This window comes from Rhinolophus sinicus, linkage group LG15, assembly GCF_036562045.2.
Source record: "Rhinolophus sinicus isolate RSC01 linkage group LG15, ASM3656204v1, whole genome shotgun sequence".
Lineage (NCBI taxonomy): Eukaryota > Metazoa > Chordata > Mammalia > Chiroptera > Rhinolophidae > Rhinolophus > Rhinolophus sinicus.
In genome coordinates, this window is record NC_133764.1 from 4258231 (window position 1) to 4280680 (window position 22450).

The 22450-nt window shown below is 40.3% G+C and overlaps 1 protein-coding gene and 1 pseudogene across 2 annotated transcripts in view; both read left to right on the forward strand.

Moving 5' to 3' along the window:
• TEKT3 (tektin 3) overlaps window positions 1-21875 on the forward strand; it is a 39571-nt gene extending 17696 nt beyond the window's left edge. For both annotated transcript variants that reach the window (XM_019712519.2, XM_019712518.2), the window contains exons 4-8: window positions 1143-1213; window positions 5131-5274; window positions 7611-7833; window positions 10972-11126; window positions 21542-21875. In XM_019712519.2, the coding sequence (XP_019568078.2) occupies window positions 1143-1213; window positions 5131-5274; window positions 7611-7833; window positions 10972-11126; window positions 21542-21758 (810 nt within the window). In that variant the 3' untranslated portion in view covers window positions 21759-21875. The remainder of the gene's footprint in view (window positions 1-1142; window positions 1214-5130; window positions 5275-7610; window positions 7834-10971; window positions 11127-21541) is intronic.
• LOC141569025 (U6 spliceosomal RNA) lies at window positions 6717-6832 on the forward strand (annotated as a pseudogene).
• Window positions 21876-22450: the final 575 nt, after the last annotated feature.

A 22450-nucleotide genomic window follows, 5' to 3' on the forward strand; every position in this document is an offset into this window, starting at 1 on the left:
ATGAACAGTTGGTTCACAAAAGAAGAAAGTCAAATGATGAGAAAATACACAGTCAAAATATTAACCTGCAAATTTGAGCAAATGTGCTGTTTTGGGGGGACTCTCATCACACTGGCAGAGATTGAGAGGAGTTATATAGCCACTTGGTGTGCGAGGTGAGGAAACTCACACTCATTTATTATTGTAAATGGGTACAACTTTTCTGAAGGGCAGTTTGGCTATACTTGTCAAAACCTTAAAACCAGCATACCCTTTGGTGGTATCTAAATATTTATTGAGGTTGTTCATCACAGTACTGTTTCATGTCATGGGAAAACGTTCAAGTTTAAAATGAAAAAGCAGAACACAAAACATTATGCACTGTATGATTACTTTTCACTTGAAAAAGTGTTAACAATGATTATGTGCACTTTTTAAATGTCTTCTTGATGCTATTTTGAGTTCCTAGATTTTCTAATGTGAATACGAATTTTGGAGGAAAGTAAATGTTTGTTTTAAAAAAATCTCTGACACAACACGTTATGTAATAGTGTATACATCCTAGCAGCATCAAAATGCTATGTGTGTGCTCAGGTAGGGCAGAGTGGCTAGCAAATGTGTTTGTATGAGTCTAGGAGCTGGGCTGCAGGGCATAGTCAGGACAGAGGGGAGGGGAAGACAGCCTCTGTTTGGACCGTAAAACTGAGTCTGTTGGAGGTTACATGCACTGTGGGAGAGAAGTCCCTTTTTGGCTGCTCTTTTCTCCTCCCTGATTGACTTTGTCTTGGAAGAATAGTTAATACAGAAGAAGCCATGCATTAAATTCCGCCTTGCACATCACCAGAATTTTATTTATTTATATGTTTGTTTATTTAGGACAGAGATAAAAATAAAGAAAAACCTTAGAATTTTACCCCTATCCCAATTTATTCAATTATATAATTTCCCTATAGCCCTATAATATTTAGATTGCCATGTCATGGGGACATATATGTCATGGGGGCATATATGTAAATAAGTGGATGTAAAGTTGTCTTGTTGTTTTACTTTACAATTTTCCCAGAAACAAAGTTTTCCTTCATAGATGTTTTGTTACATTGTTGTTTTTGAATGTTATACTCAATAAATGAAAACATTAATGTGTATTTTTTTCAATTGAGTAGGAAGTTGATATTATTCTGAGTTGTCAAGAAAGGATGAAGCTACATTTGGATAAGGCCATTGCCCAACTTGCGTAAGAGCTTTACCTCTCTATACAATTTAAAATCTAATCATGAAACTGTACTTTTATGCCTTCCATTCAGATTTCTCTTAGCTTCTTATATAAGGATTTTTATGTAAGAAACACACACACACACACACACACGTTTTTATTTAGAGGTTTAAATGAGTACTTGGAGTATTTGCTTGAAATTTTAATTTAAAGAAATAATTTTGAGATTCCATAGAAAGGATTTCTGCTCTAACTTGGAATATGGCTAAGGTTTCTTTTAACTCAAAAGACTTATTCTTTGATAAGAGATTGACTTGTGTATGTTCAGCCCAATAGTTAGAAGAGTAATGAATTGTGGCTCACGTTTATGTTTATTTTCCTTCCCTCTGTAAAGACTCAGCCTTCCCTGGTTTTCCCGCAGCCCTGGTACACTGTCCTTCATGCTCTGGTTGCACCATCTCAGCATTCACGCATCCAGTGCATTGTAATTGCTCACCCGCCTTATTCGCTACCAGAACACACATTCCTCTTTTCTTGGCAATAGGAGATAGTAGGTACTTGATATGATGGTGGGGATTTGGGAAGGGGGAATAATAATCAAAGGAAGGTCTAAAGTCACGACCACAGCTGTCAACATAGTAAAAGTATTGGCTGAGCCTGCTGCGTAACCTGAATAGAAAGATCAGTATTCGTTCAGTTGTGGCCATGGGAAGAAGTTGTGTTGATATTACACAAAGGAAATAATGATTCTGTTTCCACGAATGTTGTCGAGGATCATGTGTGATACACCCAAAGGAATATGTGTGATAAAGGTATCACTATTTCTTCCTTAGTTTTCCCACCCTGCCCATCAGGATTGAAGCTGTGAGGGTTGGGTGAGGTTCAGATGGCTGCCATACCAGATCTGATGGGAAGGACTCTTTAATTCAGAGACTGGTGAGGATAGGCGAAAGGTTAAGGATGACTCTCAGCTCATGGTTTGGTTAACTGTACAATTTACGTAAGCTATAAATACCAGGCAGTACAGTTCCAACATCAATTTCTGGTTTCTGCTCCCTAGGAATTTCAGAAACACACTTTAGTGCAGTTCAAATAATTGTTTCTGTTCTGTTTTCTTCTTGTCCAGTTCCTATTTTTTTTCATAATCTAGAATCTGCTGCCCATCTTCCGTGTCCTTTGCTCTTCTTGGCCTGGATTGTTCCACCCTGGAACAGCCATATCTTCATATCAGCCCCCATTACAAATGGCCTCGGTCTGGGCCTCATGCAGGGCTCTGTCTCTGCATGTGCACTTGTTCAGAATCTTTGTTGGTGATCCTTTAAAGAGCTTGGCTTTCCTTGAACACACAGTGGGCAAAATGCTTACCTCATTTCCTGGGGTGGCTTCCCCCGGATTTGTGGGAGCCTGGGTCACTAACATCATGATGCCTGGGCTTTGTTCAGCGAGGGTGATGGGAGGAGGGTTTTAACTCCATTTGTCTTGGAAGGAACAATGCAGTGCTCAGCTGAAAATGATGTCTCATTAGCTATCAACGTGGCAGCCAAGCTTTTTCCGATCTTGGGCTATAAGGTAGTCCATGGGATGCTGTCTCAAGGACTTTCCTTTGGAAAGCCTGACATCAGGTCAGAAGGGGGGTCGAGGATGTCAGCCCAAGAGAGAAAGCCTATGGGGCATTTTGATCCCAGCCCATAAATGAGAAAGGCCCTCTAATCCCAGAGTTTCAGCACAACCTGAGGCATGAGTCTGAACACAGAAGTAGCAACCGGAGGCAGCTTCTTACTTTTCATCCTTTGCACATGTATATTATTTTAGAATTTACACTCATTTCCACTTCACATGCGTGTGTGTGTATGTGTGTGTGTGTGTGTAAGGAGAGAGCTCTGGTGACAGGTCAACTGACTTACCCAAAGGCACAGGCTATGTTAAAGAGAAGACGAGGCTAGAATTAGTCTATTCAGTCTGTCCATGCAGGCTTTACTGACTGGCTCCTGTACGCTAAGACCGTTTTTGGGTGCTGGGAATACAGAAATGATTAAGATCATTCAGTTGTCCTCCTTTTCAAATATTATGTATGTGATAATGCCTCCCAAATTTTTGTTTCTAGGGGGTGTCTAGGTCCTTCCCAAATTTCAACAACCTACTTGGTACCTCCGCGTGGATCTTTAGACACTGAAGCTCAGTGTGTCAGCGGAACGTCAGACTTCAACCTATTTACCCACAGCCTAGCCCACCTTGGTTGATGGAATTCTGCTACACTAATGACTCAACTTCAGCTCTTTTTCCTCACTGATGTACAATCTCCTGGGAGATTATGTTGGTTTCATTTTTTTTTTAATAGTGATGATATCATCTGAAAAGCTAACATGCTGTTTAAAAACAAGTCTATCCTATTTTTCTTGACTTCTTACATATTTGTACTTTGAAATTTTGACAACCATCAGCTGGTTCTCTGTGTGCATATTTCCATTTTACTTTGTTTATTCTTTTTTTTTTTTTTCAGATTCCACATATAATTGAAATAATATGGTATTTGTCTTTCTCTGACTTAAATTTCACTTAGCATAATACCCTTTAGGTTCATCCATATTGTCACAAATGACAAAATTTTGTTATTTATTTTTACTGCTAAATAGTATTCCACTGTGTGTGTGTGTGTGTGTGTGTGTGTGTTCTTTGTATCTTGGTTCCATCTTTAAAACATATCTAGAATCTGAGCTCTTCTCACTTCCTTCAGTGCTACCCCTGTGGTCCAAAGCTACCACCATCTCTTACCTGGGTAACTGCACCTGTCTGCTAATGGGTGTCCCTGTCCCCTGCAGTCTGTTCTCAACCCGGCACCAGAATCCTTTAAAATTGCAAGTCAGTGGTCTCCCATTCCACTCGGGAGAAAGCCTGACTCCTCCCAATGTCCATCAAGGCCCTGCATGCTCTGCTCTCCTCCTTCAAATCTTTGCTCAAACATCGCCTCCTCAAGGAGTCACACCCCTGACCATCCTATTTGAAATCATCGCTCACACTCCTAGACCCCTTTTCCTGCTTTGTTTTCTGCATTGTTCTGCTAACAAATCACATGATTTGCTTCCTTGTGGGTATTACCTGTCTCCTCCCAGTAGGATGTATAAAAGCTCATTTAGGAAGAGATGTTTGTTTTGTCCATTGATGCATTGCAGGCTTGTAGAACAGTGCCTGGCATGTAGCAGGTATCCAATAATTATTTGTTGAATGAACTACTCCATGAGTAAAGATATGGCTCACCCGTCACCCATGCCCACCCCTCAGGACGTATATTCGGTAGTGAGCAGCTGGGTCTCCTTTCTACTTGGCAGGGCAGTAAACACCATGCATCTCAGAGCTCACCGGGCCTTTTCCTTCCCAGGACTTCTCTGACTTTTGCCTCAGAGGTTAATTTTGACCCTTGGTTTCTATTTCCTGGCCAACTTCTCAGGCCTGGCATGACCACAAACTGAGGTCTCCTACGGATGGAGGGAAGCTGGGCTATAAATGCCTCATAACTTCTCAGGGAATAGCAACCAAAGAATGGCGGAGAAAGGGGTTATAATGTAGAAGAGGAAAAGGAACAAGGAAAAAAAGACAAGAGATGTGGACAGCTTACTCTTAACCAGTGTTCTATATGGAACAGTTTGTGTGTTAGGAAGATACGCCCCAGGACTGGGGCTCTAGACACCTGACTTTTGTCTATCTACACCTCTTCTCCCTAAGCCCCACCCACCCCACCCCATGAAAAGGTCAGTGTGGGAAGGGTTCTGATTCCTCACATGTATGGACACCTCCAGGGAAGGCTCCTTTTAATTGAGGAGTTGGACATTGTGTAAAGGAGGAGAGAGCCGGAGAGCAGTAATGGGTGGGTCCCATCACAGAAGGGCTATATGAAATTGTTACCCAAACTTGAAGCTCCATTTCCTCACTGTGTGTTACAGAGCCAGCAGAGCTGCCCAGCACGAGCTGGAGAAGGACCTGAGTGATAAACAGACAGCTTACCAGATCGACGATAAATGCCACCACCTGCGGAACACATCAGAAGGCATCAGCTACTTTCGCGGAGTGGAGAGGGTCGATGCGACGTAAGTCAGACACACACCCCATCTATGACTTTGATGTCATTTAATTCATTCTCCCTTCTTTCAAAATGATGCCGCTTACAGATTAGAACAGAAGACGTGAGAAGATGTGGAAAGGTCAGTGACACACCCTGCTTTGGACAAGTCTCAGTATGCATGTTCTGCAGTCAGGCCTTGACACTTACAGCCTGTATTCTTTTGTAAAGGAATATTTGATACTTATTTTTCTAACTATGAAAATAATAACTGATTGATGCAGAGAACCTAGAAAACACAGGTAATCAGAAAGCAGAGTGTTGCCTCTGTGTATTGGATGCCCAGGGCTCTGGGGTGCAAGCTGAAGACAGCTTATCGTTTTCATTACCACTGCCTGTTAAACTTGCTTTGTTAGTGGTTTCTTTGCCAGGACCTTGCATGAAATCTTCAGTTCACGATCTTTTCCAGTCATTCCCTTTTCAAATAATCAACTTTATTGAGGTGAAATTCACCTATCATAATACACAGTTGGTATAAGTGTACATTTTGACAAATGTTGACAAGTTCCTATGCCTAGGTAACCATAACGATAGTCAAGGTAAAGAACATTTTCGTCACCTCAGAAAGTTCCCTTGTATTCCCTCCCACACTCCTGACCCCTCCCTCTTGTAAAGTGAATCCCAAATGGATCTCTCCTCTGGGGCTGGTCACCCCCAAAGTAGGCCCCTCTCTTAGCACTTAGTAAGAGCAGCAACATGTACCTACTTTGACTTTTAGATTCTTCAGGTGTGAATCAGATTCAGGCTCTATGTCCTAAGTGGTCCCCACCAAATGCCTCTTACTTGGCTTAAGGTCAGCAGGAAGCATCTTCCTGTGCTCCTTCCAGGGTGAGGAGTGGGTTGGGATGGAGCCACATACTCTGAACACCCAGCCCTCCACAAAAGGCCTCCACTATTTCTGGCACGAGTTCTTAGCCATCTCTTATAGGACAACAAGGTATGGAGCACATCAGGTGATATTTTGGGCCATTGGTGCCTGAGCTAAAATCTCAAGTCAACAGTGAGAGTCTCGTTTGATATCCTATTACATCAAAGAAATGTCACCCATACCCAGAGACGCCCAATGGTAACAATTTACTGTTAGTCCTTCCAATATTCTTCTAGTCATGTAGATAAAAAAATTATGTATTTAAATAATGACATTACACACATACTGCCTGAATAGTATGTCTGATACTTTACTTCATAATATATCAAAAACACTGCTTGTGAAAACATTCTTCTACAATATGAGTTTGCATGTTATATGGATTACTTTTATAAATGTACCACAATTTACTTATTTTTTTCTTTACTTTTGGACATTTAGGCTGTTTCCAGTTTATCAGTGATTGGCATAAATAAAGCTGAAAATGACTGTCCTCACATATACATCTTTGAGTGCATTATTTCCTTAGGGAAATTTCTAGAGTGCTTGCTTCAGCAGCACACATACTAATATTGGAGTGAAAGAGAGATGATACAGACGATTCATGTGGCCCCTGTGCAAAGATGACTTGGAAATTCGTGAAGCATTCCATATTTTTAGTTCTGAGGGTGTAATGTACAGCATGGTGACTTTAGGTAACAATACTGTAATGGATATTTGAAAGTTGCTAAGAGAGTAGATTTTAAAAATTCTCATCAAAAGAAAAAAATTATAACTGTATATGGTGATAGTTGTTAACTAGACTTATTGTGGTAATCATTTTGCAACATGTACCTATATCAAATCATTATGTGGAGTACCTAAAACCAATATAATGTTATATAGCAATTATATATCAATAAAAATATTTCTAGAAGTGACATTTCTGGGTTATACGTATTTGAAAGGCTCTGGTATGTTGACGTTTTACCCTGTAGCATGGTTGTACCAAATCAACATTCCTACCTTCAGGATAAAAGAGAATCTATTTCTAGACATGCTCCTCAGCAAATCGTTCTCTTCACTTTTTGCTGTTATGATAAAGGGTTATTAGTATGTCGTTATTTTCATTACTTTGATTATTCCTGAGGTTGAATATTTGTGTGTGACATGTTTGTAATGAACCTACATACGCTTACCCTTCATCAATGCTTTCTTTCTCCCCAAATTGGCAGAGGAGTTAGTTTATGCTTTGGATTTATAGAAAATTGGTTAGCAGTAAAATAAAGAGCAATGAAGAAAAGTTTAAAACAAGCTTTGCTCTGATGTTTACATTTTACTCAATAAACCCAGGGTCAGTGATTTGGGTTCTTTTACACAAAATGAATGATTGCCTACAGACCATCTAGGCCAATGCATCATTGTCACCATTGTTTGGTTCTAATTCCTTTTATCAGGATTTCAGTGCCTGAGTCCTGGGCCAAATTTACAGATGACAATATTCTCCGCTCCCAGAGTGAACGAGCAGCCTCCACAAAACTAAGAGATGACATTCAAAACCTTTTGGTTGTGACTGCCAATGAGATGTGGAATCAGTTCAACAAAGTGAACTTAGCTTTCACCAATCGCATTGCTGAGACTGCAGATGCTAAAAATAAGATTCAGATTCACTTAGCAAAGGTAAGTCAAGCACTGGTGGTACCCTTAGCTGACCTGGATGGATAGGGCAGGGCCTTAGGGACCACAAATCTCTCACCACTCCTGGAGAGATGCCATAAGGCGCATGACCTCCTGGCCATACAGACTAAGAAAAATTTAAAACAGTACAAAGAGCACCATTTATTTTAACCAGGTAGCCAGGTATCAAAATGAAATTGGAATCCACTGGTTTTTTTTTTTTTTTTTTGAAACACAAAGAATGCACTATGTAATGAAAGGTTCATAGTATTTTTAACAGAAACAAAAATGTTATTATTAAATCTTAATGAATCACCATATGTAACTAGGAAGTAAATTTATTATTAGAACATATTGTAGGAATGTGTTCTGTTAAATAATTTCAGGCACCTTTTTCTGGAATATAAAACCAAACACAGAAACCTATTAGGTAGTTCAAAATGTTTCTGATATTAAATTTTTTAAAGTGCTCTAACTATAAGAGTTTTACAATAACAATAAAATGAAGGATTCAAGCAGAATTCATATGTTTCAAGATAAACAAGGAGCTCTTCTTTTATTTAGTATTAGACTTGGAGGTCTTATTATTTCTGTGGATTATGCTGCATATATTTATATTTCTTTCTTTCTTTCTTTCTTTCTTTCTTTCTTTCTTTCTTTCTTTCTTTCTTTCTTTCTTTCTTTCTTTCTTTCTTTCTTTTTCTTTCTTTCTTTTTTTAAAGAACCTTACAAGTCAGTCATGTCATTCTAAGGTTATGTTACCCAATTGAGAGCACCATGTTTTCTCAGGCTGCAGCAATTTATCTTTCCTTCTCATGGTACCTTTTTTGGGCAACAAATATTTATTGAGCCAGACAGTGTGCTATGTACTATGAAGGGTAGAGAGAAGTATAAAATGTAGTTTTTGTTCCCAGAAAGCTTATACTTGTGGAAAAGAGATGCATATATATGAAAAGCTCATGAATAATTAATAACAGTAGAAAAATTATAAATTGTGGTTGCCAGATAACAAATACAGGAAGTGTTTGGGGGACTTAGAAGAGGAAGTGAACATTCCAGATGGGCAACATCTTGAACAAAGCCTTAGGAGGTAATCAATCAGAGGTTGACTTCAGGTCTGTAAACAGACCCATTTGGCTAGCGTGGATGGTATGTGTTCTGGTACAGAAGCTCGGAAGGAAAGGTAGGTTGGAGCCAGACTGTAGAGGACATTTGTGGAAAGGTATCCTTTGGGCAGTAAGAAGCCAGTCTAAAGGCCTTTTAGAAGACTGACTTGATGGAGTCCCTTTGTTCAACACATTTTTATTTACTATTATATTAGTTTGCTAGGGCTGCCGTAGCAAAGCATTACAGACTGAGGGACTTAAACAGCAGGAATGTATCATCTCACAGTTCTGGAGGCTAGAAGTCTGAGAAAGGTGTTTGTAGGGTTGGTTTTCTCTGAGGCCTCTCTTCTGTCTGTGTCTGCACATGGTCTTCCGTCTGTGTGTATGTCTGTCCTAACCTCCTCTTCTTAGACACCAGTCATATTGGATTAGGACTTACCCTAATGATCTCATCTTAACTTAGTTACCCCTTTAAAGACTCTATCTCCAAATACAGTCACATTCTGAGGTAATAGGGGTTAGAACTTCAACATATTTATTTGGGGGGGGGGAAGAGGGTAGAATTCAGCCCATTAGATTCAAGGTAGTCATTTGGGGGTATACACACATGAGCGACACACTGACCCTGCCATCTTGTATCTTAGAGTGAGACAAAACACGCACGTAGAAAATAAGTGCCATCAGAAAGGTGCAGCATGAACCCCCTGCAGCTACAGAGAAAATGTTGTTTGTTTAGCAGAAGGAGCAGTTATTTCCAATAGCGAGAGACAGGGAGCCCCAGAGCGTGGCCTTGGTGATAGGAGCAATGTAATGATTCGCAGCAGGTTGTTGAAAGCATGGGACAGGAGTCAAAGCTTATGTGACAGTTTTAAGGGTTCCTGGCTTACCCAAGTGCTTGGATCTGTGTGATTCCGTGCTATCTCAGCAGGGGTGAAAGGATGGAGAAGTAGTCTGAGGGCAAAGCCTCGCATTAGGAATGAGGGGAAGTAGGTAGAGAGAAGCATAAGGAATTAGGGCAGCAGTTGGCCCAAGAAATTAAGCAAGGTGAGGGAATTCAAGGAAGGGGAGACATCAGAGACACCTCATCAGGGGTTTTGAAAGCGCAGTCTCATGAGGGCAACTAGGGCCAGAGACTTAATACAGGAGCCACCGTGAGATTCGGTGGGCCAGAAATGCAGGGAGAGAGAAGGCCATTGTTGAGTACACTTGGCAGTGAACGTGAGGAGAGGGGTGAGAGCACCGATTGGAAGCACCCAGGTCGGACTGGATGAGAGAATGATGGTGAAAACATGAGGTTTTAAAGGAATTTGGGTGATACTTGGACTCCTTTCCTGGCCGCAGGAAAGGAGCAGGGGAAGGGGGAGAGTGATGGGGAGACTGTGGGAAAATGAGAGTGCAGAGAGAGATCAAGGTGGGAGGAGAAAGAAGGGTTTAGAGCACAGAGAGGGGATAGCTTCACAAAGGAGGAACCAGGGAGGGATCCAAGTTTATGCAATTTGGGGGACCCTCTTTGAGAAAAAAGGATATAAAATTAGGACTACAAAATTGCCAGTGCTTCTCCCTTGTGAGTGAGGCACCCTGGGGCTTGACCTTGATTTGCTTCAAGGCAAATTCTCCACCAGCAGGAAAACATCTCTGTGAGATTAGTGAGAAGAGAGTGGAAGCCTCATGGCCTCCCTTTTTTCAGTTACACACAAATGTGTCTGGTAAATATTTAACAACCAGTGGCCTCAGGTGGGGAAAAAGCTCCGATTTGTAGTATTTGCCAATATCTGTGGTGTAAATACTCCCACCCTTGCTGATTTCACCCCGAGTTGGGAGTTGGGAAAGTTCCATGCAGTCAGCTCTCCAGGGCAGCGGGAGAACTGCAGGTTTGCTGGGCATGGGGCTAGGAAGGCGCAGGGCACTCAGTGAATCAACCTCCCAATTTGAGGGCCGAGGTGGGCTGGGCCCCAAATGGACAGGCAGGAGGCAGGAAGCAAGTGGGAAGCAGGCACAGCACGGAAGCCTCAGCCATCTGCTTCTCTTCCTACAGACCCTGCAGGAGATTTTCCAGACTGAAATGACCATAGAATCCATCAAGAAGGCCATCAAGGACAAGTCTGCCTTCCTGAAGGTGGCGCAGACCAGATTGGATGAGCGCACCCGGAGACCGAACATAGAGCTCTGCCGAGATTTGTCCCAGTTGCGGTGAGGCAGGAGGGAGCGCCCTTGGCGGGAGGGGAAAGTCAGGTTCGCTGTGGGACGGGACAACAGCCTGACTGGGACGCCATGCTCTTTATGAAAGCGCTTTCTGCCAACACACCGGTAATATGGAAGAGCATAATAATGCTCACTGAAAATATTAATAGTGGGGAGTTAGTGTTTAACGGGCATGGAGTTTTGGTTTGGGATGATAAAAAGTTCTTGAGATGGATGATGGGGATGGATGCGTAGCATTGTGAATGTACTTAATGCCACAAAACTGAACGCTGAAAAATAGTTGAGATGGTAAATTTTTTGTTATGTATATTTTACCACAATTGAAAAAAAGAAAGAAATGACATCAACATTACACACAAAAAAGTGATAATAAACATTAGGCCTCATCCAGGGAGGCCAACAAGGCGTTTGAGTTCCCCCACACTTCCCTGGACTCTCTAGTTTCCAGCACACCTACCTCTATTGTAAGTGGCAGAGTGGCTTGCTGTGTGCTCCTCAGTGCTGGAGACTTGTCAGAAATGGAACTTGGGTTACAGTTCCACTGACCCTTATCTATCTGCTTTCATCCATTTGCTCTCTTTGGCCTCTTTTAGCAGTTAGTGTCTCTGTTCTTGTCATGAAGACCATCCTCATGATCCCCTAAAAATCCCAATGGCCTTTTAGGTTCATTTTACTTTGTTCTGTTCTCAGTAGAAATTGAGAACAGCTGGTCTTCTTCAAGCATGTCTCCTGCATACACATGTCAGGAGGAATCTGATGCCACAGTTTATCGAATGAACACTACATGTATTTTATCATTATTATTATTATTATTTTAACTTGGAAAGTACCTTTTAGGATGGACTTGTAAGGAGTTGGCCAAGATACCCGCCTCCCCCCTCTCTCAACCCCCTACTCAATTCCGGCTTCATTTCTAATTTCCCAGTACCTGCTCTGCCTTTTCTTTCTGGATTTCGTCATTGCTATTCTTAGGTCATAAAATGCTCCATGCAGAGGCAAATTGAATTTATAGTAACTGGAGGAACAAAGGGGCAGCACTTGAAATCCAGAATTGTTTCTGGGGAGAGAGGCTGCCTGTCTTGTCTTCTACCTTGTCCGGTGATAAATTCCCTTATCACCGTGAAGGATTTATCCAGCAGATAAAATGACTTTGAGCTCTACCAAAGAAACAGTGTGGATTGCCTGGAGGGAAAGGGAAGGGAGTTTTCGTGAGGCCAACAGTGATGACAATAATCCTAAAGATAGAGACGGAGATAATAATGGCTGCCACCACTTACTGATCTCATTCTGTGCCGGCTACTGTCCTGAGCACTTTACACTACCTCATTCATTTCCTTCACTTTACAAACAAGGAAACTTGGGCTGAGTGCCTTGGCCCATGTGGCACCAGGTGGTAAGAATGAGAGCCACAGTCTGAATCCTAACCTGTCTTCGTGCAGAGCTCAATCCCACCAAACCAACTATTTGCTTCTGCTTCTCCCATCTTTCGTATTTCAGGGTGCTTTCTCCATTCCTCTATCATGTGTCTTATCTCATCTGACCTTCTTAATGCCCATGTGGGATGAGTTGACAAAGGAGGTACTGTATCCTCCTCTCTCTCTCACAGAGGATGAAACAGAGGGTCACAGAGGAGAGCGATACTGTGAAATACCCTACGCACATTCCGTGTTTCACTGAAAAGAAGATCTAGCTGGACTATCAGCTCTAAGGCATCTTTTGGAGCAAAAATTAATATAAGACCCCATATAATATAATATAATGTAATATAATATATAATATAATATAATACAATATAGTACCTGGTCTTATTTTACTGTAATACCCAGTATACTTTCCTATACTATATAATATATACCGGGTCTTATATTAATTTTTGCTCCAAAAGACGCATTAGAGCTGATGGTCCGGCTAGGTCTTATTTTCGGGGAAACATGGTGGCATGGGTATAGTCTGTGTTGGATGCTAAGAAGCATGCTTTAGAATATATGCAAATAAACTTACTGCATTTCCCCCAGTGGAGCTGTTATCTAGGCCATAGCCACATAGGAGTTCAGCCAGCTACATGTTTCAGAGTGGGTCCCATAGAAACCCTACTCATACAGTGCTCACTATTTAGGATAAGCTGCCCTCCACTACAGAGGCTAGGTGGGCCGCTGGATGGCCAATCTGAAGTGTGTGTTTGCTTCAGAAGAACACCCATTTGGCCAGTTGGGATTGGATCATGAATTGTGGCTTTCTGCAAATATGATTAGGAGAAGCTGAACCGAAATTTCATGCTCCAAAAATTTCTGCAGAGTCATCACAAGTAGAGATCGGGATAAATACATCGTTCAGACTGCCATTAGACAAACCCAGGGTTGCTTTTTAGGAGGGTGTTTAGTAGTGGTCTAATTTTACTTTAGAGTTATCAAACAATGAGGCATTCAGAGAGGCTTCTGAAAAGCTGAATGGTTTTTACTCTTTTTTCCCCTTCACAGCTAAACAGAAGTTGCTTTTCCTTTACTTCCTGTCCACTCCGTAGTATGTCTGTTCTTTTATTGGCTTTAGAACAAAACCTACTTTTGTTCTCTAAAGATTTCTTGTTAAAATATCGTTGCCAAAAATATGGCCCCAGAGTAACAACAGTGGAATTTAGGATTATTATTGGGGGAGGGGGTTATTTTTCCTTTTCAACTGATCATTCTGAAAGCAGCCCTTTGGCTGGGTTGCTTTCAGAATTAGATTAAGAAAAAATACGCGCATAAACTCAGAGGAGGGAGGACTGAGAAAAATTGCTGTTTTCATTTCAAGACTTTTATTTTCATTTAAAATTTTCTAAACGGGTTCTTTCAAAAGTAATTCTAAACATTCCTGGCATCTTTGGTGGCAGGCCTGACCAGGCTCTGCTTTACTTAAATAATCTCCATACTTTTTTTTTTTTTTTTTAACTACGGTAGCTTTATTTGTATTTCAATGCAAAATGTTTTTCAGTTCTGTAATTCTCCCCAAATGAGTGGTTTCAGCAAAATAGCGCTCTGTGATCTGCCAAGAACAAGGAAACCGTGAGTGAAATGTGGCCTTGAAAGATGAGGAAAAATGTTATTTCTAATGGTGAAAGTTGAGGGAAGTGCAGTATCTCGTAGCTGTGTTCACACAGCAGTGGGAAAACAAGGATAATTGCCTGTGCTCTATGTAGCTTGAATTCCTTTTTTTAAACATTGATATTTTAACGTGTATTTTTTCAAAAGTTCCCTGAGATAAATTTTCCACTAGACTAGTATTTGGCTGCAAGGAGTAAAGACTCATATATCTTCCTGCTTCTTTCCCTACTTTTGGGTTCAGGGTTCCTTTTGAAGCCAGTGGAAGGGGCAGAGGGAGGGGTGAGAGACCAGAGGCAGGCCCTGGTGTGACTGTAAATAACCTGCTCCCCAAAGATTGGTTTCTTTCCTAGTGATATTTTATACCCTGGGATCAGGGGGAAACAAAACAAACAAACAAACAAACAAACAAACAAAATATATATAATTCAACCTCCTCTAAACAACAACAAAATGTGTTTTAGATCAGTTCTCAGATTTTGTGTTTACCAATTCCAGACCAAAAGAAACTTGGCACTTAAGTTTCAATTCCTTCCCTTCCCCACTGAAAGTAAGAAAACAGTTACAGGTTCTAAGATAAAAGGAGATGCATAGTCTGGATGTGTTTTCAGAGCTTACTGTTGCTTCTGTGAGCCTTTGGGGTGGGGTGCGGGGGTGGGGGGGTGGGGGGGTGCGGGGGATGGGGGGTTGGAGCTTTGCAGTACCTTTTCCTTCCCAGGCTGCAGGTGGGTTGAAAGCTGAACCTCCAGGCTCCCTCCAGCCTGTGTTTCCTCTCTACTACCTGGAGTCTGGTTTTTGTTCTTTAGAAAAATGTTTTTAAATTAAATTTATTGAGCTACATTGGTTAAGAAAATTGTACAGGTTTCAAGTGTACAATTCTCTAACCTATTATTTGTATATGGCATTGTGTGTCTGCCACCCAAAGTCAAATCTCCCTCCGTTACCATATTTTTGACTCCCTTTACCCTCTTGTACACCTGCCCCCCACTCTCTTACCCTCTGGTAATCACTAAACGTTGTCTGTCTATGAGTTTTTGTTTGTTTTTCTTGTTCATTTGTTGCTTTCAGTTTTATATTCCACATATGAATGAAATCATAGGGTTCTTGAATTTTTCTGACTTAATTCGCTTAGCATGATAATCTCATGATTCATCCAGGTTGCCGCAAATGTAGTATTTCATCTTTTCTTATGGCTGGGTAATATTCCATTGCATATACGGTGTTTCCCCAGAAATAAGACCTAGCCAGACCATCAGCTCTCACGCGTCTTTTGGAGCAAAAATTAATATAAGACCTGGTATTACATTATATTATACCAGGTATTATATTATATTATATTATATTATATTATATTATATTATATTATATTATATTATATTATATTACATTACATTACATTACATTATTATATTATATTAGGCCCCGGTCTTAAAATAAGACCGGGTCTTACATTAATTTTTGCTCCAAAAGATACATTAGAGCTGATGGTCCGGCTAGGTCTTATTTTCGGGGAAACATGGTACCACATCTTCTTTATCCAATCATCTATTGAAGGTACTTTGGTTGTTTCCATGTCTTGGCCACTGTGAATAATGCTGCAGTGAACATAGGGGTACATATATCTTTATGAATAAATGTTTTAATTTTGGGAGGCAGATATCCAGAAGAGGAATTGCTGGGTCATATGGTAATTCTATTCTTAATTTTTCTGAGGAACTTCCGTACTCTTTTCCATAGTGGCTGTACCAATTTACGTTCCCACCAGCAGTGTATGAGGCTTCCTTTTTCTCCACAACCTCTGCAGCACTTGTTATTCCTTGTCTTGTTGATAATAGCAGTTCTAACAGGTGTGAGATGGTATCTCATTGTGGTTTTGATTTACATTTCCCTAATAGCCAATGAAGTTCAGCATCTTTTCATATCTCTGTTGGCTGTTTGAAGGCCGTCTTGGGAGAGGTATATCTGTTCAGCGCCTCTGCCCATTTTTTAATTGTAATATTTATTTATTTTTGTTATTGAGCTGTATGAGTTCTTTATATATTTTGTATATTAGCCCTTATCGAAGGTGTTGTTTGCAAATATCTTCTCCCATTTGGTGGGTGGCCTCTTTGTTTTGTTGATGGTTTCTTTTTCTGTGCAGAAGCTTTTCTTGAGAGATCCTGTGGGCTTGGACCTCTGGGCAGCTCTCTACCTCCCACTGCGACCTCCTTTACGTAGGACATGGAAGTTGGTCCTCCTGCAACAAGCATTTTCTTCATGCCTGTCAACTGCAGGAGGGGCTGCTGGGTTGAGCCTTGAGCAAAGTCAGCTCATGGAAGGGTGCTTTCAGGGAGCTGATGGCCTGCAGGAAAAATGCAGTAAATTACATTGGGCAACTACCTAGTCCCAGGGTTAAGGGAGGGACTTCAGGAAGAAGTGTGTATTTGCTTGGTCTTTGAAGATTGCATAAATTAGCAGATGGGGAGCGATAAAAATGGGCTGAAGGGATGGAAAGGGTGAAGACCCTGAGGTCAGAGATGGAGAGTACACATTCCAGAATGCGCCTACAGAGCAGAGGGGGAGGGGTGCAGTGGCACATGGTAAGGCTCTTTGGGAGATAGGAATAACAGGATTTTATGATTGAGGAATTGGGGGCCATGAGGAAGGTGATCAGAGGGTTTTAGTTTCAGCATCTACAAGGATGGTGACACCATTGCCTGAGATATGGGACACACAGATGGCCTGGGGTGCCAGTGATGCATCTGCTCTATACCCCACCTCAGCCTGAATCAGCCACATACTGGCATATTCACCAAGAAAGGTATGCCCACAAGGTGAGCACAGTGGAGCCGTCCTAGGGAGTTTCTAAACCATTCATCGTCGGCTGTGCTGTCTGAGTAAGATGTGATATTTCCAGTCATTCTGTTGGTGAGCGAGTCACGTCACATAACCTCTCTACAGGTCAAAAAGAGTTCAAATCCCTCAAAAACTGTATTTCCTTTTCGAAAAATAGTTATTGCTTTTTTTTAAATTTCTGCCTTTAAGAGTAGTATCAGTTCATGACAGAAATATCAGTAAATGAAATAAGAAACCATCCTCAATTCTTTGTGCCATCGAGGGATAACCAATGTTAGTAATTTGTCGTATTTGCCACCAGGCACATTAACAAAATTGTGATCTTTCTGCAGATAGGATTTAATATCCTGACTCTTTCAGCCAATATTATATTGTGAGTTTCTTTCCCCATGGCAAATATAAGTTCTTTTTTAAAAAGTATTGCTCGCCTAGTATTTAATCATCTGTCTTTAGCGTCCATTATCATTAGACATTAATATTGTCTCCTCTCATTTTCTCATACTACCAGTCAATACAAGATAACACTATGAAGAAAATATTTCTTTATAATTTTATGTCAAACTGTTCACCTTGCTTTTTTTTCCTGAAAGTTTTTTTGGTTTAATTTCACAAGTAAGATAAGGATACATTCTGATTTTAAAATAAATTCAAATAGTACAGATCTGTACGGAATGCAGAATTAGAGTCCTTTTCATGCCCTCTCCATCGTCTCGCTCCCCAACCTCAGCAACAGCTGCTGATTTGTGCATCTCCTTAAATATGGTTACAGTTTGTCCTTTAGGAAAGGAGAGCATGAAGAGTTTTGAACAGAAAAGCTGTTGCTTTGGTGCCAGTTAATTTGCTTTCTGTAAGAGCCACTTGGGGCCTGGATTGTACAGGCCCCTGTAGCAGGGTTGCCAGATTTTACAAATTAAAACACAGGATGGCCAGTTAAATTTGAATTTCAGATAAACAGTGAATCATTTTTCAGAGGTCAGACAATTAAGTTCACGAACTCATCCTTGAAAAAGTGCTACATACCTCATTGCTGAATACCACTAAGGTCACCTTCGAAGTGCTACTCCCCTTGGAAAGCTATGCACCGTTGCCAGTACCTAGTCTGCCCTTCAAAGCCCTTTTGTAACTCTTTCTGGAATGGCCATGAGAGCTGTCGTTGTATTACCCTTGATGTCCTGAATGTCATAAAAATGTCTTCCTTTCAGTATGTCCTTTATCTTTGGGTGAAGAAAGAAGTCATTGGGGACCAGATCAGGTGAGTAGGGAGGATGTTTCAATACAGTTATTTGTTTACTGGCTAAAAACTCCCTCACAGACAGTGTCATGTGAGTTGGTGCATTGTCGTGATGCAAGAGCCATGAATTGTTGGCGAAAAGTTCAGGTCATCTAACTTTTTCACGTAGCCTATTCAGCACTTCCGAATAGTAAACTTGGTTAACTGTTTGTCCAGTTGGTACAAATTCATGATGAATAATCCCTCTGATATCAGAAAAAGTTTAGCAACATCGTTGCAACAAGTTTGCAAACTTAATTGTCAGTCCTCATATATGTCCCAAATATTGCATGGAATACTTATACTAAAAATATTTATGCTAAATAAAAATACTTACACTGAATATTATTCTGCCTTTTAAAGGAAGGAAATTCTGACATATGCTACCACGTGGATGAACCTTGAGGATATTATGCTGAGTGAAATAAGCCAGTCATAAAACAACAAATACTGCATATTTGGTCGTGTATGAGTTACCTAGAGTGGTCAGATTCAGAGAGACGGAAGGTAGAAAAATGGTTGCCAGGAGTTTGGGGAGGGGAATTGAGAGTTAGTGTTTAATGAGGACAGTTTCATTTTGCAATATGAAATAGTTCTGTGGATAAATGGTGGTGATGGTTGCACAATGTGAATGCAAATAATGTCACTGGACTGTATGCTTTAAAATGGTTAAGATGGCAAATTTTATGTTATTGGTATTTTACCACAATTTAAAAAATACACTAAAAAAATTACACATGTATCTAAAATTCAAATTTAACTGGGCATCCTGTGTATTATCTGGCAACCCCACACTTTAGGGATTACAAATAGAAATGAGATGGCCATACTGAAAGGGTTCCAGTATGTTGAGGCCAACTTCTGGGGTCTCTGCTTCTGCCCTTTTCTCACAAGGAGCTTAGAGGGCAGGAAATGGGACCTAGATCTTTATTATGGCCACTGAGGCTCCTTATTTCCTTCTGAGCTTCCTGGATAACCGTGAGCGGCTTATAAACAGATGTGGGCTGTGTGTCCCTGAAAAGGGCAGTTCATCAATCCTCTGGGCTCAATTTCCTCTTCTGTAAAACAAGGAAACTGACCTTTCACACTTATTTTCCAGTTGCAACGTTCTGTGAAACTATAAAATGTATAACGATTTTAATATAGTCTGGATATTTTTCTATAATCACAAAATCCTTTTCTATCTCTAGAGATGTCCACATCCCTTTTGTTCATTGCCACTGTTCTCTTTCTATTACTGTATATTTTAATTAACTTCATGCACCTCTAGTCTGCTGGTAAATGAACCCCAAATAAAGAAACCTTAACTTTGAATAACTGGTTAAAATTTGATGAATTTGGAATTGTGTTTTCAACTGACCAGAGTCAGGCAGGGGAACAGCATGGGGATTAAAGGCAGCCAATGGGTAGAATCATTGAAAACTGTTCTTTTGTTGTTTTGTTTTCAGTTTTATATACAACAAAAGAACAAGACAAACAAATGAGGAAACAAAAACTTGTAGACACAGACAATAGTTTAGTGGTTACCAGAGGGTAAAGGGTGAGGAAGGTGGTAGATGAGGGTAAAGGGGATCAGATATATGGTGATGGAAGGAGAACTGACTCTGGGTGGTGAACACACAATGTGATATATAGATGATGTACTCCAGAATGGTACAACTGAAATCTGTGTAAAATTACTAACAATTATCACCCTAATAAACTTTAATTTAAAAAAAAATTAAAAAAGATAAACTGTAAAGAAAGTTACCTAAGGTCTTTGTACTTCAGTTTCTTCATCTCTACAATGGGGATAATCATAGTATCTACTTCAGAGTGTTGTTAATAGGATTAAATAGTCTGATCATGTAAAGTACTTAGGATAGTATATGTATATATACTACATATTAGTATATAATAGGTACTATATTATGCATATAATAAAGTAGTTAATAAATGAGTTGCTATTATTATCATTGTTGGCTTTTTATAACCTGTTTCCTGTTTTTTCTCTTGACTGACCACATAGTCATCTCCCTTGGATATTATTGGCCAAATCAGTCAGTAAAGGAGCGCTTGCTTAATTGCTCTTCAGGAAGAGAAATACTTTCTTAATATAAACATAATGCAAGAAATCAAAGAAAAAAGAAAGAGATTTGGCTTAGTTAACATTGAACTCTTACATATAACAAAAGCATCATAAAAATTAAAAGGCAAAAATCAAATTAGAGAAAACATTTGCCACAAGCATAACAGACAAAAAAAAAAAAATCAATATGCTTAGTACTGAAAAAGCTCTTTGCAAATGAGTAAGATAAATAGAAATCCCTCACTAGAAAAAGGAGCACAAGATAGAAAGAGGCAATTCACTGAAGAAATGCAAAATGACCAATGTATATTTACGAAAAGTTTACTAACAAAGAAATGAAAATAAAACAATATCAATTAATGTAATTTGAGGAGATGCTAGATTTTTCCATGAAGTGAAAAATTTTTTTTCCTTTATGTTTAAGTGAAAAATGTGTCATGTTTTTATCATCGCAACATAATTAGAACTGCAACTTGTTTCATGGTGTATGTAGCTGATTTCATGAATTACCATTTTCATCTTCTATTAAGTTTTCAACAATTACTAATATATTTACTCTGGGACCTTGGGATGTTGTTGGGGGAGGGGCATTATAATTTGAGAAGTGGCCCATTAATTAATCCCTCCCTCCATCCCACCAGGATATGTTGACAGGTTGGGCTGAATTCTAGCCACTGAATAAAGTTGGGTATCCCACTTTCCCTAACTATAACAATAATTTCAGTGATAAAGTAGATGTAAGAAAGTCTAGTTAAGTTTTCGTTTTACCATTTTTACTAAGTAAAAAACATGAAATGTTTAAGTTTTCCCCTTTTCAAAAATATACAATTTTTAATATGTGTATATGAAAATTTGCCGGTGTCCCCAAAATATGCTTAGTTTTTGCCTTTTGGATTCTGGACATAGTTAATAGGAGTGGTCCAGGCAGATAGGAGAACCACACACAAGGATTGCTTCCCTTGTGACTATGCAATACGAAGTAGTTCTGACGTTGGTGTAACCTGCATGCTGCTGAGGCCTCCATGTGAGCCCAGCCCAGCAGCCACACCTCCAACAGGGATTCAGTAACCACGCATGCCCTTAATTCAGATAATAACCACTGTCAGGAGTGTGACTTCTGCTAAACTAACTGGGTGCTTCTTCCCTCATGCAGCCTTGTTAACGAAGTGTATGAAGTGGACGAGACCATCCAGACACTGCAGCAGCGCCTGAGGGAAGCTGAGAACACCCTGCAGTCGCTGGTCCACACCAAAGCCACCTTAGAGCATGACTTAGCGGTCAAAGCCAATTCTCTGTACATCGACCAGGAAAAATGCATGGGAATGCGCAAGAGCTTCCCCAACACCCTTCGGCTGGTGGGCTTTTGTTAGGGACCCCCCCAGGAGTGGTTTCCTTACTCCTCGGGAAAGGTAGTACCAGAGCCCTGTCTCAGCATTTAAGTGGAGTGCTAATATATTCACTTATTAAAGGATGTACTGATAGAAATGTACTGGTCTCCTGTCTTGGAAAGCCTTTTGTTTGCATTCAGACCTTAATTTTCTACTATTTACTAGGTCTGGGCAACGGGAAGGATATAAAGAAATATAATCAATCTAATAGAGAAGGTAAAAATATTTATTTGTTTTATTCTTCTTATTCTCTGTGTAACATGAATGGGCTGCAAAGGAGAAATGTGTTTTTCTCTGGGGCGGTAGGGGCAGGAATCACAAACAGTGGATTTTGAGCTATGCCTCAAAAGGAAACATGGAGACAAGGAGAATGGCCTCTGGTTATGTCGTAGTTGGGGGTAGTTTGAGCAAAAGCAAAGGTGGAAAAATACAGAGTGCATTTGAGATAATAGTAAGTCGAGTTGTTTGTGATTCATAAGGCATGGTATACAGGGAGGAAATAGAACCCGCAAGTGCCTGGAAAAGTGGGGGGACTTCACCTCTAGCTTAAGGAGTTGGGGGAAACTGATGGACATCTCGAAGCAGGGAAATGGCCTTATGGAAGCAATGATTGAACAATGAAAAGTTTGAACTGGACAGATGGCAGTGAAAACCAATAAAGGAGGAATGCAAAA